The sequence below is a fragment of the Lissotriton vulgaris genome, chromosome 6, assembly GCF_964263255.1.
Source record: "Lissotriton vulgaris chromosome 6, aLisVul1.2, whole genome shotgun sequence".
In the NCBI taxonomy this organism is placed as follows: Eukaryota; Metazoa; Chordata; class Amphibia; order Caudata; family Salamandridae; genus Lissotriton; species Lissotriton vulgaris.
The window spans coordinates 1,631,651,809-1,631,665,693 of NC_141694.1; the positions used below are offsets into that span (position 1 = coordinate 1,631,651,809).

Here is a 13,885-nt window from a genome sequence, read left to right on the forward strand (position 1 = left end):
ATCCATCCAACCATTTAATCTTTCACCCAAGTCATCCTTTCACTCATCCATCCACTTTTCAACCCATCCATCCAACCATTCACCCTTTCACCCATCCTTTCACGTACTCATCCATCCACCCAGTCAGTAATCCGTTCACCCATTCACTCATCCATCCATCCATCTATCCTTTATTCCAGCTCTCCACCATCCCTTTCACTCATGTATGCATTCTTTCACTCATCCATCTTTACATTCTTCATTTTACTCATCCATGCACCCATACGCCCATCAATTCTATCAATCCTTCATCCTTGCTTTCACTCATCCATCCTCCCTTTCTCTCTCCATTCCCCTTTCACTTAGCCACCCATCCTTCCATCCACCCTTCGCCCATCCACCCATCCAGTGGCAGACAAAGAGGTCCATCAAGAACTTCACCCTCTCTGTAGTTCCTAAAGCAAAGGGTGGGGTGGGGAGGGTTCACTATGCCCCTGCACATAGGCAAGCAATTTGGTTTCCGTCCAGGACATGGAACAGAGACTGCCTTGGTGACAGCCCTGCCTTGGTGACAACCCTGGACGAACTTCGAATGAGAGCAGACAGGGGACAATCAGTTATATTGATTTTATTAGACCTGTCTGCCGCATTCAATACTGTAAACCATAAAATTCTCTTGACAAGGCTTGAAGAAGTTGAGTTAGAGGGCATGGCTCTGAAATGGTTTCAATCATACCTGTCGAACAGACAACAGGCAGTAGCCTTACCCCCTATTAATCGAAATTTACTAACATTCACTATGGTGTCCCTCAGTTATCCGCGATTAGCCCAATATTGTTTACCATCTATATGAGCCCTCTGATCTCTGTCATTAAGTCCTATAAAGTTAACCTGGTGAACTATGCAGATAATACTCAACTCATCCTGTCATTGGAGGGGAATCAATCTTTATCACTGGAAAACGTCCATGCTTGTATGCAGGATACTGCATGATGGCTGAAGAATAACTCCTTGCAATTCAACGGTGATAAAACACAGATCTTCTGCTTTGCGGCTAAGAAAGTTCTGCTTCCGCTCCCGACTAACTTTTGGCCTATCTGCACGGATAAACCACTAATACCCTCTGAGGCAGTGCGCTATCTTGGGATAGTATTTGACAACAATCTCAGTTTAGAAACTCAAGTAAATAAAACAGTCGGACCAGTTTTTCCCTTATCAGAGTGCTACGAAAGATACTTCAGATGTTACCAATTCCAACCAGAGCACTGATAGTGAGAAGTGTCATCCTGAGCCAGCTGGATTACTCTACGCCCTGCTGTTGGATGCCCCAAATTCCTTGATTGGGAGACTTAAGAGAATTCAGATAATAGCTGCTAAGCTAGCCCCAATGAGATCACGCCGATCGTCAGCCTCCCTGTCTCTTAAAGAGCTTCATTGGCTCCCAGTGTTGCAGAGGATACAATTCAAATCGCTCTGCATTGTATTCAAGGCTCTGCATGACCTCGGGCCCAAACCTCTGCAGAGCAAATTCGAATGGTATGTCCCTACCAGAAGCCTTCGATCATCTTCAGCTAAGTTGGTAAAAGTGCCAAGGTTTAAAAGAACAAAAATGGGAGGAAGAGCTTTTAGCTCCGCAGCTGCTTGACTCTGCAATGAACTCCTGCCCAGTCTTAGACAGATAGAAGATCTTTTGCAGTTTAGGAAGAGGCTAAAGACCTGGCTCTATCCCAAAAGTATAATCTAGATTTTCATCAGTGTTAGCAAGTGCTAACACTGATGAAAAGATATGTGAATAGTAGGGCTAGTGTAAATCAGCGCCAGGATACCCGTGGGGTGATAGTGCGCCATATAAGTTCGAATAACATTAACATAAGTCATGCATAATGAACAGTGCCAGGACATAAGGTGACTGTGACATGGCGTTGTTTCCAGGGCTTTAAGTGGGAAGAAAAATCTCGGGTATCTCCAACGGGCGTGTCTGATGTAATTAAGGGTGTGGCTTAAAACACCTCCGCTAAAAATATGTGCTCAGCATAATGTGCTGCCTGACTGGTATTTTGCGGTTTCTATCATTGCATCCAGTAACATTAGACCTACAACAAGACATGACTATTGGCTTTGTCAATGGATGTTAGTTACGTAAAATATATATATATATTTTTTAAAAATGTAATAATTTTTATTTATGGTATTTATACATATACATACAGTAAACAGGGTTTTACTTCACTATGGGAAGTCCGCCGGCGAGCATCCTGGGTAGGTCAAACATAGTACGTTTATGACGCTCCCCCTATTGTAGTTCGTAGGAGTAATGTAGGGAGAAGGAAAGAGAAATATGTGAATAAGTAAAGAGGGAGAGAGATTATAGTTTAGGTCTGGTAACAGCAAGGTGTTATTATGGCATTGTGGTACACTTCTGCTGGCTTGGGGTCCATTCAGATTGTTCGTCTCTTATGGTGGGTCAAAAGTTAGTAGGGACTTGTCCAGTGATTTCCCTAAGTCTCCGGAGGTGGTTTTCCAGGGTGAATATCTTTTCGCTAGTGTGTCAGCTCCCCTAAGGTAGGTGATCCAGGAGAGCCATCCGCCATACAACACTTTAGCTGTGTCTTTCCAGTTTGTGAGGACCAGCTTGGTTGAAGGGATTTGGAGAAGGTCCAGGAGTTCTCTCTCTTCCTCTGTGGGGAGGTTGGTTCAGATAGAGGCTGTTATGATCGAGGGGAAGTCCCTTGACATTCTACACTTGAACATACTGTCTATAAAATCAAAGACCCTCCTCCAAAATTCTGTGAGAGTCGGGCACAGGAAGATCAGGTGTTCCAGGTCCCCCTTGGCCATGTTGCAGTTCCAGCATGTATTGTTATCTCTTAGTCCCAGCCTTGTGGAGACGCTCTGGGGTCCAGAAAGTTTTGTGTAAGAGCCACAGTTTGGTCTGCACCAGTACTGGGGTGATCTTGGCCTGTGAGGCTGATGACCATAGCCTGTTCCACTCCCGGTCATCCAGTGGTGGGTGTATGTGAGTGTTCCAGTATTTCTCTGTCTTTTCATTGATGTTGTTTTTTTGCGCTGTGAGGGTTTTATATATGCGGGATACCTGGTGTCCTAGTCTATTTATATTTGCAACGTAGTGGAATATAGAAGGCTTCGAGTTTGATATTTTGGACTTTGTCAAGGCTGTTTTGATCTTTAGGAACCTGTATAGGTCTGAGTCTTCTAGTTGGAGGGATGATTTTAGGTTGGCAAAGGTTAGTGGTGCGGAGTTCGCTTCGAGTTGGTATGGGTGTGAGATGCCCTCATTATCCAGTTGTCGAAGTAGAGTTTTCTGCCCCTGTATTTTATGGCGTTATTCAACCATAGGGATTCAGCCTTGGAGCCCTTGATGCTCACCTCCAGTTTACTGCCTAGTTTCAGCAGTGCTATCTTAGTGTTTTTCATTATTGGGTTGCCTGCAAGTGGGTGTGTGGTGGCAGTAAGAAGGGCAAGGGGTTTGAGGTTTTTTAGTATTGCTCTTTCCAGCTGTACCCAGGCTGGTGTGTAGTCTTTCGCTTGCTCTATCCAGTGTGTTGCCCTGCTTGGCTAGGAAAGCTAGTTGGAATGTCTTAAAGTCTGCAAGGTTCATACCCCCCCCCCCCCCGCCCCCCCCCCCCCCCCATTGGTTTTTGGGTCTTAGTTTTTTCATGCTTATTCTGGCCTTTTTATCACGCCACAGAAATCTGGAGCACCTTTTATCTAGTCTTTGGTGGAATTCTTCCGAAATGTATATTGGGAGCATGCTTTAGAGGTAGTTCACCAGCGGGGTGATCATCATTTTTATTGTCTCGATTCGCCTCCACCAGGACGTGAATTTGGGAGACCATGCTTCAAGTTGCTTCCTGATCTTGTCTAGCACTAGCTTCTCTCATTGTGTCTAAGGGTGGAAAACAGGTCAGTACTAAAGTGGATTCCCAGGTATCTGACGTGGCCCGGCGCCCACTTGATTCCCGATGTACCCAGCACCTCTTTATTGCAGTGGATGTTTAGCGGTATGCATTCTGACTAATCATCGTTACGTAAAATAAATAAAAAAGCAGCAACTATGGCTTCGTGTTATATAATAATAACAATGCTTCAGCTCTGAAATGATGAGACTGTGTAAGAACTATAATCTCTTCATTTTAACTTTGTACATTTGTTTTGTAAATTTCTTCTGTCTAACCCTAACAGAATGCCCTGCCCTAAACCACAGCAGAAGGAGGCCCACAGCATGCTGTAACACCCCAAACTGGCCCATTGTCTCTGGGGATTAGTGCGAGGCGGGGAACAGCTCTGCTCCCTGCAAGGCCGAACATTAATGACAAAAGACGTCCGTAAAAGGGTTCCTCCCGGACAATGGATGTGAGGTCCAAATTACAGACGGTCCGTGAAATTTACAGACGGTTGGTCACCCTAGGTGCCGTTTCAGGCAGCCATCAGGTTTCTCATATCCCAGCCTGCGGCCGCAATACCCACTACGGTTCGAATGGACACTGGAGCCCCGAGGCCACACCCCATGCTAAGAGCCATAGCTACGCGTGTGCACAGACTTTCTCCTGTGCCTCCTCCGCCACTCTTGGGGGCCCCTGCTCGATGCGGTGTTGAGTGTGCAGGAGGCATGATAGGGGACCAAACCCCCCACTCCGGTTGCTGCTGCACTCCCTGCTACCCTGCCTGTGGACGGTGGCTCAGTGGCGGCCGAACCTGGACCTGCAGAGCAGCTGCTTTCCTCTCCGCCTCTCTCTTCCCCTGTGCTCCTGAGCAGCCCTGTGGGTCCCAGCTCTCCGAGGCCTGGGTTCGGGCACTCGACGGCACCCGGGGCCGAGGGGATCCTGATACGCCGGACCTCAAACCTCGGGCAGCTGGCGCCATTTGATTCCCGCTATATGCCTTTTAGCCAAGGCCGTCATCCTGATCTTCATATTGTGTGTTTTACTAGTAGGGAAAGTCCCTAGTACACATTGTTGGATAGATTCGGTGGGTGATACTGTTTGCATCCTTCATCAAATTCCATGGCTGGTACATTGTTTTTAAAGCAGCACTATACTGGATTACCATCCATCCCTGATTGGGAATCTGAATACATAGATTGCTTGCAGGTCATTTTCCAAGCGATACTTAAGATTCATTTATTTTGCTTTAAGGTCTGGCACAAAGTCTGCATGGGGTGTATGTATAATAGTGCAGCAATGTTTACATAAATGTCAGGGTATGTATGTGAGTTTGGATTGTGCTAATAAATAAGGAAAATATATTCGTACGGTGCACATGGTCTAATGTGAACAGATCTGCTCTCTGTGTATTTCGCTTTGGCTCTATGTATCTGCGTTTGTTTTTAGAATAAAGCATTTTACCAACTTTTTCAAACAATTTTGATATTTTATGACAAATTCCATACTGGCACATTGATGTGCAGTAGAAAATCTTGAGTGGATCAGTGCATATGTCAAGTGATGCACTTGGCACAGCGGATCTGTTTTTGTAACAGTCTGAAACCCTACAGTGTATTTAAAATTGTACAGTGCCAGCAAAAAGAAAGAGTTCCTTTTTTAAAGTTGCATCCTAAATACTTCCTTTTTGTGTGTTTGTTAGGTACGGAATTCGTCTACTCTACTGTTCAGCACTCTCATTACAAGAATATTTGGAGTTAAGAGGGGAAAGGATGAGAACTCCAAAAAAAACAGGTACGCGCCACGTGCAGCTAACATTACCTTTGAAAAAACACTATGAGCAGCAAAAACATTTCAAAATCTTGCTTACTTATGCTTATTTAACATCCACGGGATTTAAAACTAGACCCTGTTGCTGGTTTTTAAAACACCACCCTTCAAGCTGTGTTAGGGGTTTGCTGCTTTATATGAACTGCAGATATATATTTATTGGTGTGAACTTGTGTCCCTCTCTTTTTTTAAAATTTATATTATTAAAAGAGTACCTTGCGCTATAATGTAAAGGCCCAGAACTAATTCAATTCAGGGTAGCAGGTTTAGATCATATTTGTTTTGTGTTTTTAAAATCAAACTTTCTCTGTCTGAACAATTTCACAATAAATACTCAGAGTTCTTTTTTTATTGATCTTTATTTTCTGCCCTGAGAGTTGATTCAGCAGACCATATTCCCACGGTTTATTCCACTGAAAAAGTAAGCTGTCTGCTGGTCATTCAGACGCTGCTGGAAAGCATATTTTCATATGGTTATGTATTTTGCAGTTTGAATTTCACCAACGTGCTGGATTTCTCCTCTTAGAGCACTTGCCAACTAGTAACCTAAATATCATACACTGTGCACACCACTATTATGCGAAAACCTTAGAGACTGATGGAAAACACATTGTTAGTAAAACTCTGTTTAACTTATAAAGTTCCTACATTTTCCTGGCAATACCTTCAATAGGGTAGCTTCCCTCACTGACAAATCCATTTAGAACATGTTCAGATTACGATATGACCTCTGGCTTTGCATCACTGTGTTTGGCAAGAAATTAGTCTTTAAAATGTTGATTGCTTGTGAACTGGACAGACATTAGGGACATTATGTGTTGCTATGAACTTAGTCAAATATGAATTTGTTAAAATAAGTATTCTCATGTGCTCTGTGAAAACAAATGTACTCTGGAAAGTTGAGAAACTATGTCCTGCGTCTCCTCCTTCAACTTTGTGCACCTTTCTCGTGGAGGGCTTAGTATCTGAGCACATGCTGGTTAAGGAAGCCTATTTGTCATATTATTGTATTCTGAGAATCTCAAATGTCATAAGACTGGTTTTGTAACTGCCCTCCGCTGTGCCATCCCCATTTCTTATCAGGCGCGGCCACCGCAGGTGAGACAGGTGGGGCAGGCGCAGAGGGGGGAGAATGTTGACTTACGACGGAATAGGGAAACAAAATAAAAAAAATAAAGAAATCTTCTTACCTTGCGCTTGCTGCATCGCCGACTCGACGATGCACCGAGCACAAGGTAAGTGGCTTACTTTATTTTTTTTCCCTATTCTGTCATCTGTCGACTCACTCCCCCGTGCCTCACCACTCTTACCTGCGCCGGCCGTGCCTGTTCCGTATCCTCCTGTGGTACAGTCAGTGCCAGTTTGCACTTATAGATACAATGGTATTGATTTGTCCTCTCTGCCATGGAAAGGCTTCTTGTTTGGAATTAAGCACTGCTAAAATTGAGTATTTCGTTATAGATAAGTAAAGATATATTATGTCGTAATAGATATGTTAAGATCTATTATGATAATACATTTGATCTGGAGTTTGGGCAGGTCATATTTTGGTTAGCATTCTTTAATAATTTGTCAAGGCACACTCTTTAAATCTAGTAATGTTAAATAGAGAAAACGCTCTGAATATGTTTTATATTAATAATCACAATATTCACAATCATGATCCCATGTGTAACTAACTCTGAATAAATCATCGATATTTATATCTTCTTCTTCTAAAACTCCAAACATGACCATAATAATTTCTTGTGCATCTTGTTGCCTGCTGAGATTAAACATTACAGATCCACTACATATATACAAACGATCTTGAATACCATAAGCGGAATGTGTCACAGTTCTGTCAGTCAGTAACACTGGAGCAAGTGATACAGTGCAGAACACAATCTGCTATCTGACTTTTGTTGAGTTGGGTTGACTAAATGTGGTAAATCAAAAAGTACATTGAGAATAACATTTGCATAGCAGTTGACACCTGAACTGTTTTCCAACTGGTAACCTACAATATCTCTGTGATTTTGCTCTTTTCTCCTCTGATTAGATTCTAGATTGTCCTTGTGTTCTTTTTTTGTGTTTCAGTATCTGTAGACTCTTCTGTAATCTTCTGTTGTAGACTGATTGTCCGTTTGTGATAAACAGGGTATTGGCCTTAATGAGGAGCGTATACATTTCTTAACCAATTGTACTCTTACACAGCTTGCATCAGCACTAACTTTCTTTTCAGCAAAATCAATCAAAAACAAACCAGACAATGTTCTAACTCATGACAATGCTACATATGACATTCCTTCTTTTAACACAATACTTCAGATATTAACAAAAGCTGCATCTACTCTTTAACCTTGTGATTTATGGACAGTTACAGCTTACGCTAGAGACAGTGGGAACTGCTGGTGGCTCACAAATAAGTCTTTCCCTAACAAAAAATGTACAACACAGCAGCCAATCTGCTTCACGCCATCAATCTGATCAAATTTTATGGCCAAGTATTCAACCTCATTTCTATTGGGAAATTAATAAAATCAATTACTTTACCCATTGCAGCATTTACTATCCCTTCCTCTACATTTGAATTATGGTGAAAAATTTCTCTACAGTTTTTACTGACACGTAAACTCTTTTCTAATCCTGTAGTTTTTGAGACAGACCTCGCCAAAGCATCCAATTTTGCTTGTAGTTAATCTGTGAGTAGTATTGTGCCTCCCTGATGTTCCGTTTTATCAATAGTTGTAATTTCAAAAATATCTTTTCTCCTGTTGTAGTAATTGTTCATTAAAGTTGGAGCACTCTTGAAGTGTTGGCATTAAACAAACTATAGACTTCTGTTCATCAATGAAATTGTCCATTAGTTCAGCTGGTGTAATATTAGATGGAAATAGTTTCTTGATAAGACGACTTTACAAAGCATGTTTACCCTCTTTTGTTAAAACTCCTATTCTAATGTCCTTCAGTATATCTGCATATTTTACATCAGACGCTGGATGCACACTGATCAGTAGTTCCTTGTATTCAAAGTGTAACCAAATATTGACATTGCCAATACTCCCCAGAGAATTTTATGTTTCATTATGCACAAGTGTTTTGAAAACAAGTTGTCCTTTTACGGGGGTGAGTTACTGTAGGTCACCAAATACAATTAAATGGTTTCCTCCAAAGAGCACATCGTAGTTTGATCTTAAAATCTGCTGTATTCTAAAGTGTATGAAAGCAAGCATTATGTTGGATACAATGCTGACCTCATAAATGATTCAAAGCTTCAGTTTCTTCAATACTCTTGATACCTCAAGGCATGCTTCACCAGATGGTTTCTGGTATTCCCGTTTATTATCAAGTTCAACATGTAGCATTAGTAGGTGATGTAAAGTAATACCTTTAAAGTTATGTGCAGCTAATCCTGTTGGTGTTGTTACTAGACATGTCAAATTTGATTCTATAGTCTTCTGTAGAAAACCACGGAGAACTTTAATTTGAAAGCTTTTTCCAGTGCCAGCTAGCCCACTGATGTATAGTAATATTGGTTTGCATGAAGAACGATCACACTGTTACCTCTTGTGCAGAAATCCATTCTCTATTTTATCTTTAACTTTGTTGTAAATTTCTTTTTGTTCATTGTTCAGTTGTTCTACTAATTGTTCAAAATCCACAGTTTTCTCTTTAGTGTGCTGCATTACAGTCTTTACCTCTTTCATAGCTATAGCTGCTTCATTTTGAATAGTTGGTTCTTCAAGAGGATCTTGAGTCGCTGGTGTAGAACTTTGACTGCTTTCTGAACTCCGTAATCAACAGGTAGGGAGGAGGATTTATGGTCCATTCAGTTCCCCAATTCAATGTACCTTATAATCAAAAGAGAGAATGGACACTTGTAGCTACCTAACCGTAGGTAGATTTGAATCCCCCTCATAAACGCTATGTCAATTGTGCAGTGTATATCGTCTATACGCCCCACATACGCGTTATGGCATTATCATTGGGTGTCCAAATGTGCATTATGCCAGCCTCATCCTGAGGCGACCTCTGGTATTCGTAGTAGTGTCCAGAGATAGGAGAGCACCCCCAAGAAAAAATAGAAAGTGATGTGTTAAAAGGCAAAACTCCACCGTAAGTAAACTTTAATGAAAATGGTGAGGTTTTGTAGTTAAAAAGCGTTGGTTATAACTGGAGATCGTGTTACTGGATCTTTTTATAACACTTAATTGACAAGGTCGACATGTTTCTGCTCCACGCCATAATCGACAATGCTGCTTGCACCGTGGTTCTAGGGCACAGCTCTTAAAGTTACACAATGCACCGCCCTCATCCCGCACTGCAGCCTTGGCCTGCCGGCGCCATTGACTCCAGTTCGTCAGCCGACGACAGCGCTTCAGCAACGACAACACCACTGCTTGCATAGTGACCTGCCAGCTCTGTAACGAGCACCGCCTTCATCTCGCACCACGACCCTAGTCTCACCAGCGACGCCATCTGATGCCGGCACTGAGCCGCTGCTCACACCACGACCTGAGGGCACCGCACCGTTGCTCTTCGCACCGCAGCACACGACACTGCTGACGCCAGCGCTCCTGACTCCATCAAAGAGGAGATCGACCTGCAACGCCTGTGACTTCGAGGGCCCTGACGACTCCTGTACCGACCTCCGGACGTCGTGTTTTTGGAACCTCAACGAGAGGTTGCCGACGCCCTGCATTTCTAAAAGGTACTGTTTGCGGTCTTGCCATTACCGTAGCTGGCCCGCGACGCTGCTGTCAGCCAGAATTGTTTGGATTTGTTTGCTCCTGACGCCGTGATAGCCCCGGACAGAGCTATCAACATCAAGGAACTGTTTTTAAGGAGTATTTTGATAACTGTGGATTTTTAAGTACTGTATTGTGGATTTTTTTCGTTTTTGGTCTGGTCTTAAGTATATAAAAATATATAAAATTGAGAACACAATGTAATGCTATGTTTTCTTTAAAAGATACTGACAGCTTATGTACAGCTAATTTCATGCACCCTACTTCGAGACAACAGATGACACAGCAGATGGTCAATCTAAGAAATTGCAACGGGGTGCCGGTGGTGGGGTTTGAGGGACTAGGTGTTCAGCACATTGACTGTGTTAAGGACTGTGAGTGGGTTTGGGAACAGGACTAAGTGTGGCTTAAGTGTACATAACCTTTGTAACACTGTACTATGCCAAATGTTAATAAAGATTTTTGAAATTTAAAAAAAGAAAAAAAAGTATATAAAAATGTTGGATATTTTTCTAAACTGGTGTGGTGTCCTTTTGTAGTGCTTACACTGTATTACTGTTGGTTATCTGCAAATGCTTTACACACTGCCTCTAAGATAAGCCTGACTGCTCGTGCCAAGCTACCAAGGAGGTGAGCAGGGGTTATTTTAGGAGTGTAACTCCCTTATCCTGACTAGAGTGGTGGTTTAAGCCTGCTAAAAATCCCATTTCTAACAAGTATCGATACTGAAGTAACAATATAAACAGTTCTATTATTGTAATATCGCTGGCATTACTCTATTAATTTTCATCTGTACGTCTGTGTGTCTTTCTCTGTATCACTGTATATATTAGTCTCTTAGTGGGTATCCTAGTATATCCACTACTGTGTTCCTGTGTATCTACCCATGTTTAAAAGAGTGCTTGGCTACATACATGACTAGAGTATCTCAATACTTAGCTACATATCTCATTGTCTTTATGAGACCAGCTTTAACAGGGCCAATGGATGTATACATAAATGTGCCAGTATGTTACTCATTGTTTTAGTAGTTCTATAGCTGTCTAACTGTGTATATAAGTGGCTGAAAGAGTTTATCAGTGACTGTGTTAGTGGTATTAGGAGTATGTAGGTGTCTGTCCGACTACCTTTCATACTGCTGGATACATATGTGAGTGAATGTAGAAGTGCGTCTTTCGTGGTTTGTGAACATGTATGTCAGTTCCTTTATGGGTAGTATATTTTATGTACTGCTTGGCATAGGGGTCTGGAGCTGTATGACTAAGTTACTAATACTCAAAAGGTCAGCTCACACTTTTTAAAGTATAAAACATTGTTCTTTATGGCATACCTACAGAATACCTCAGAGGTGTGTTTTGTGTAGTAAAACGTGGGTTTGGTACTTGAGAAACAGCTATTACATGCCAAGTTAAGCTTGCAGTCAAAGTGCACAGCCATAGTCGGCACTGGTAGGCACCACCCATGTTTGAAGGACTATTTCTCTGCATGGTTGAGAAGGTTCTGTCAGCACTTGCCTACATATCTGAGTGAGTGTACGAGTGCACCTGTAGCAGTGCCATGAGATGTTTATGTAAATGTGCCAGTATGTAACTGTCTGTTTTAGTGCCTCTATGACTCTAAATGTGTATGCAAGTGGCTGAACAAACACCTCAGTGCCTGTGTTAGGGAATAGAGGGCTATGTAGGTGTGACTTTAACTACCTTTGAATCTGCTGCATGCATAAGTAGTTTCTGGATAAGTGACTGAATGTATATGTGCTTCTGTAGATGTCCGACTAGGTGAGAAAGACACTCTATGCTTTTGTGAACATCTATGACAGTTGCTTTAGCGGTGACCTACTCTATGTAGTACTGCAAGTGCAGAAGTAACTTATTGAACTGAGGAGGGCATCTCTTATCTTCTTAACAAAAAGCACCATGCTTTATAGCATACCTACAGCATATCTCACATGTGACTATCGTATACTAAAACATGGGTATAAGACTTGAAAAACAATGTTTCCAGGTCAAATCAACCTTAAACTGCATGCACAGGGTCCGCACTAGTAGGCATCATCTATTTTTGAGAACTATTTCCCAGTATGGATGAGAACGTTGTGTCAGTACTTGGCAACACATCTGAATGAGTGTAGAAGTACATCGGTGCCAGTGCCATGAGATGTTTAAGTTAAGGTGCTGGTATGTGGCTGTCCGTTGTAGTTCCTCTGGCTCTCTAAATGTGTATGTAAGTAGCTGTACAAATACCTCAGTGCCTGTGTTAGGGAATAGAGAGCTATATAGGTGTGACTGCAACTGTTTTTGAGTCTTCTGCATGCATAAGTTGTTTCGCGTAAGTGTCTGAATGTATAAGTGCTTCTGTAGAGGTCTCAGTAGGTGAGAGCGAGCCTCTATGGGTGTGTATGTCAGTTGCTTTTGGGATGGCATACTCTATGTAGTACTTGGCTTAGGGGCCTGCAAGTGCACAAGCACCTTATTAAACTCAAATGGACATCTCTTGATCTTTTAAGCACAAAACACCATGCTTTACGGCATACCTGCAGCATATCTGAGAAGTGTGTTATGTGTATTAAACCATGATTTGACACTTGAGAAACACCTCTTACAAGCCCGGTGAAGCTTGCAGTGAGAGTGCACAGGCAGGGTCTTCACCAGTAGGTATCTCCCATGTTTGAAAGACTATTTCTCTGCATGGTTCAGCGGGTTGTTTCAGTACTTCCTACACATCTGAGTGAGTGTAGGAGTACACCTGTAGCAGGGCCATGAGAAGTTTACATAAATGTGCTGGTGTGTGATTTCCTGTTTTAGTACCTCTGTGGCTCTCTAAATGAGTATATAAGTGGCTGAACAAATATCCCAGTGCCTTTGTTAGGGAATAGAGGGGCTATGTAGGTACGACTATAACTACCTTTGAGTCTACTGCATGCATATGTAGTTTCTGGGTAAGTGATTGAATGTATATGTGTTTCTGTAACTGTCTGACTCGATGCTTTTGTGAACATGTTCGTCAGTTGCTTTCAGTGAGGTATACTCTATGTAGTACTTATTTGCCATAGGAGCCTGCAAGTGCAGAAGCAACGTATTGAACTCAAAAGGACAGCTCTCAACTCAGAAATATGAAAACTAAGTGCAAGAATGGTACACTATTGTCATACAAAGCAACCGTTAATGGGACCTTTTTCAACTTTGAACCCTCTGATAGTGTGGAAGGCAGCAAATAAAAACATATTTTTCATTTTTTTTATTTGGTAACTCCTCTTCTGAATGGTCAGTACATCTTAACCCTTTCATACACTTTTATAAAGAAGCCCAACATGGTACAATATGTGTGCATAATCACAACTTATTTATGATTGTCGCAACAAATTTGTGAAAAAATATCAGCAGTCCGAAACCATATTTGACTTGGTACAGTACAATATATTAGCAAGCTCTCACTAGGAAATGT

At 42.0% G+C, this 13,885-nt stretch overlaps 1 protein-coding gene across 1 annotated transcript in view; it reads left to right on the plus strand.

Moving 5' to 3' along the window:
- The window catches only part of THADA (THADA armadillo repeat containing), a 1,588,234-nt gene that overhangs the window by 556,341 nt on the left and 1,018,008 nt on the right, over positions 1-13,885 (plus strand). The window contains exon 27 of the mRNA XM_086927803.1: positions 5,584-5,675. Within this exon, the coding sequence (XP_086783929.1) occupies positions 5,584-5,675 (92 nt within the window). The remainder of the gene's footprint in view (positions 1-5,583; positions 5,676-13,885) is intronic.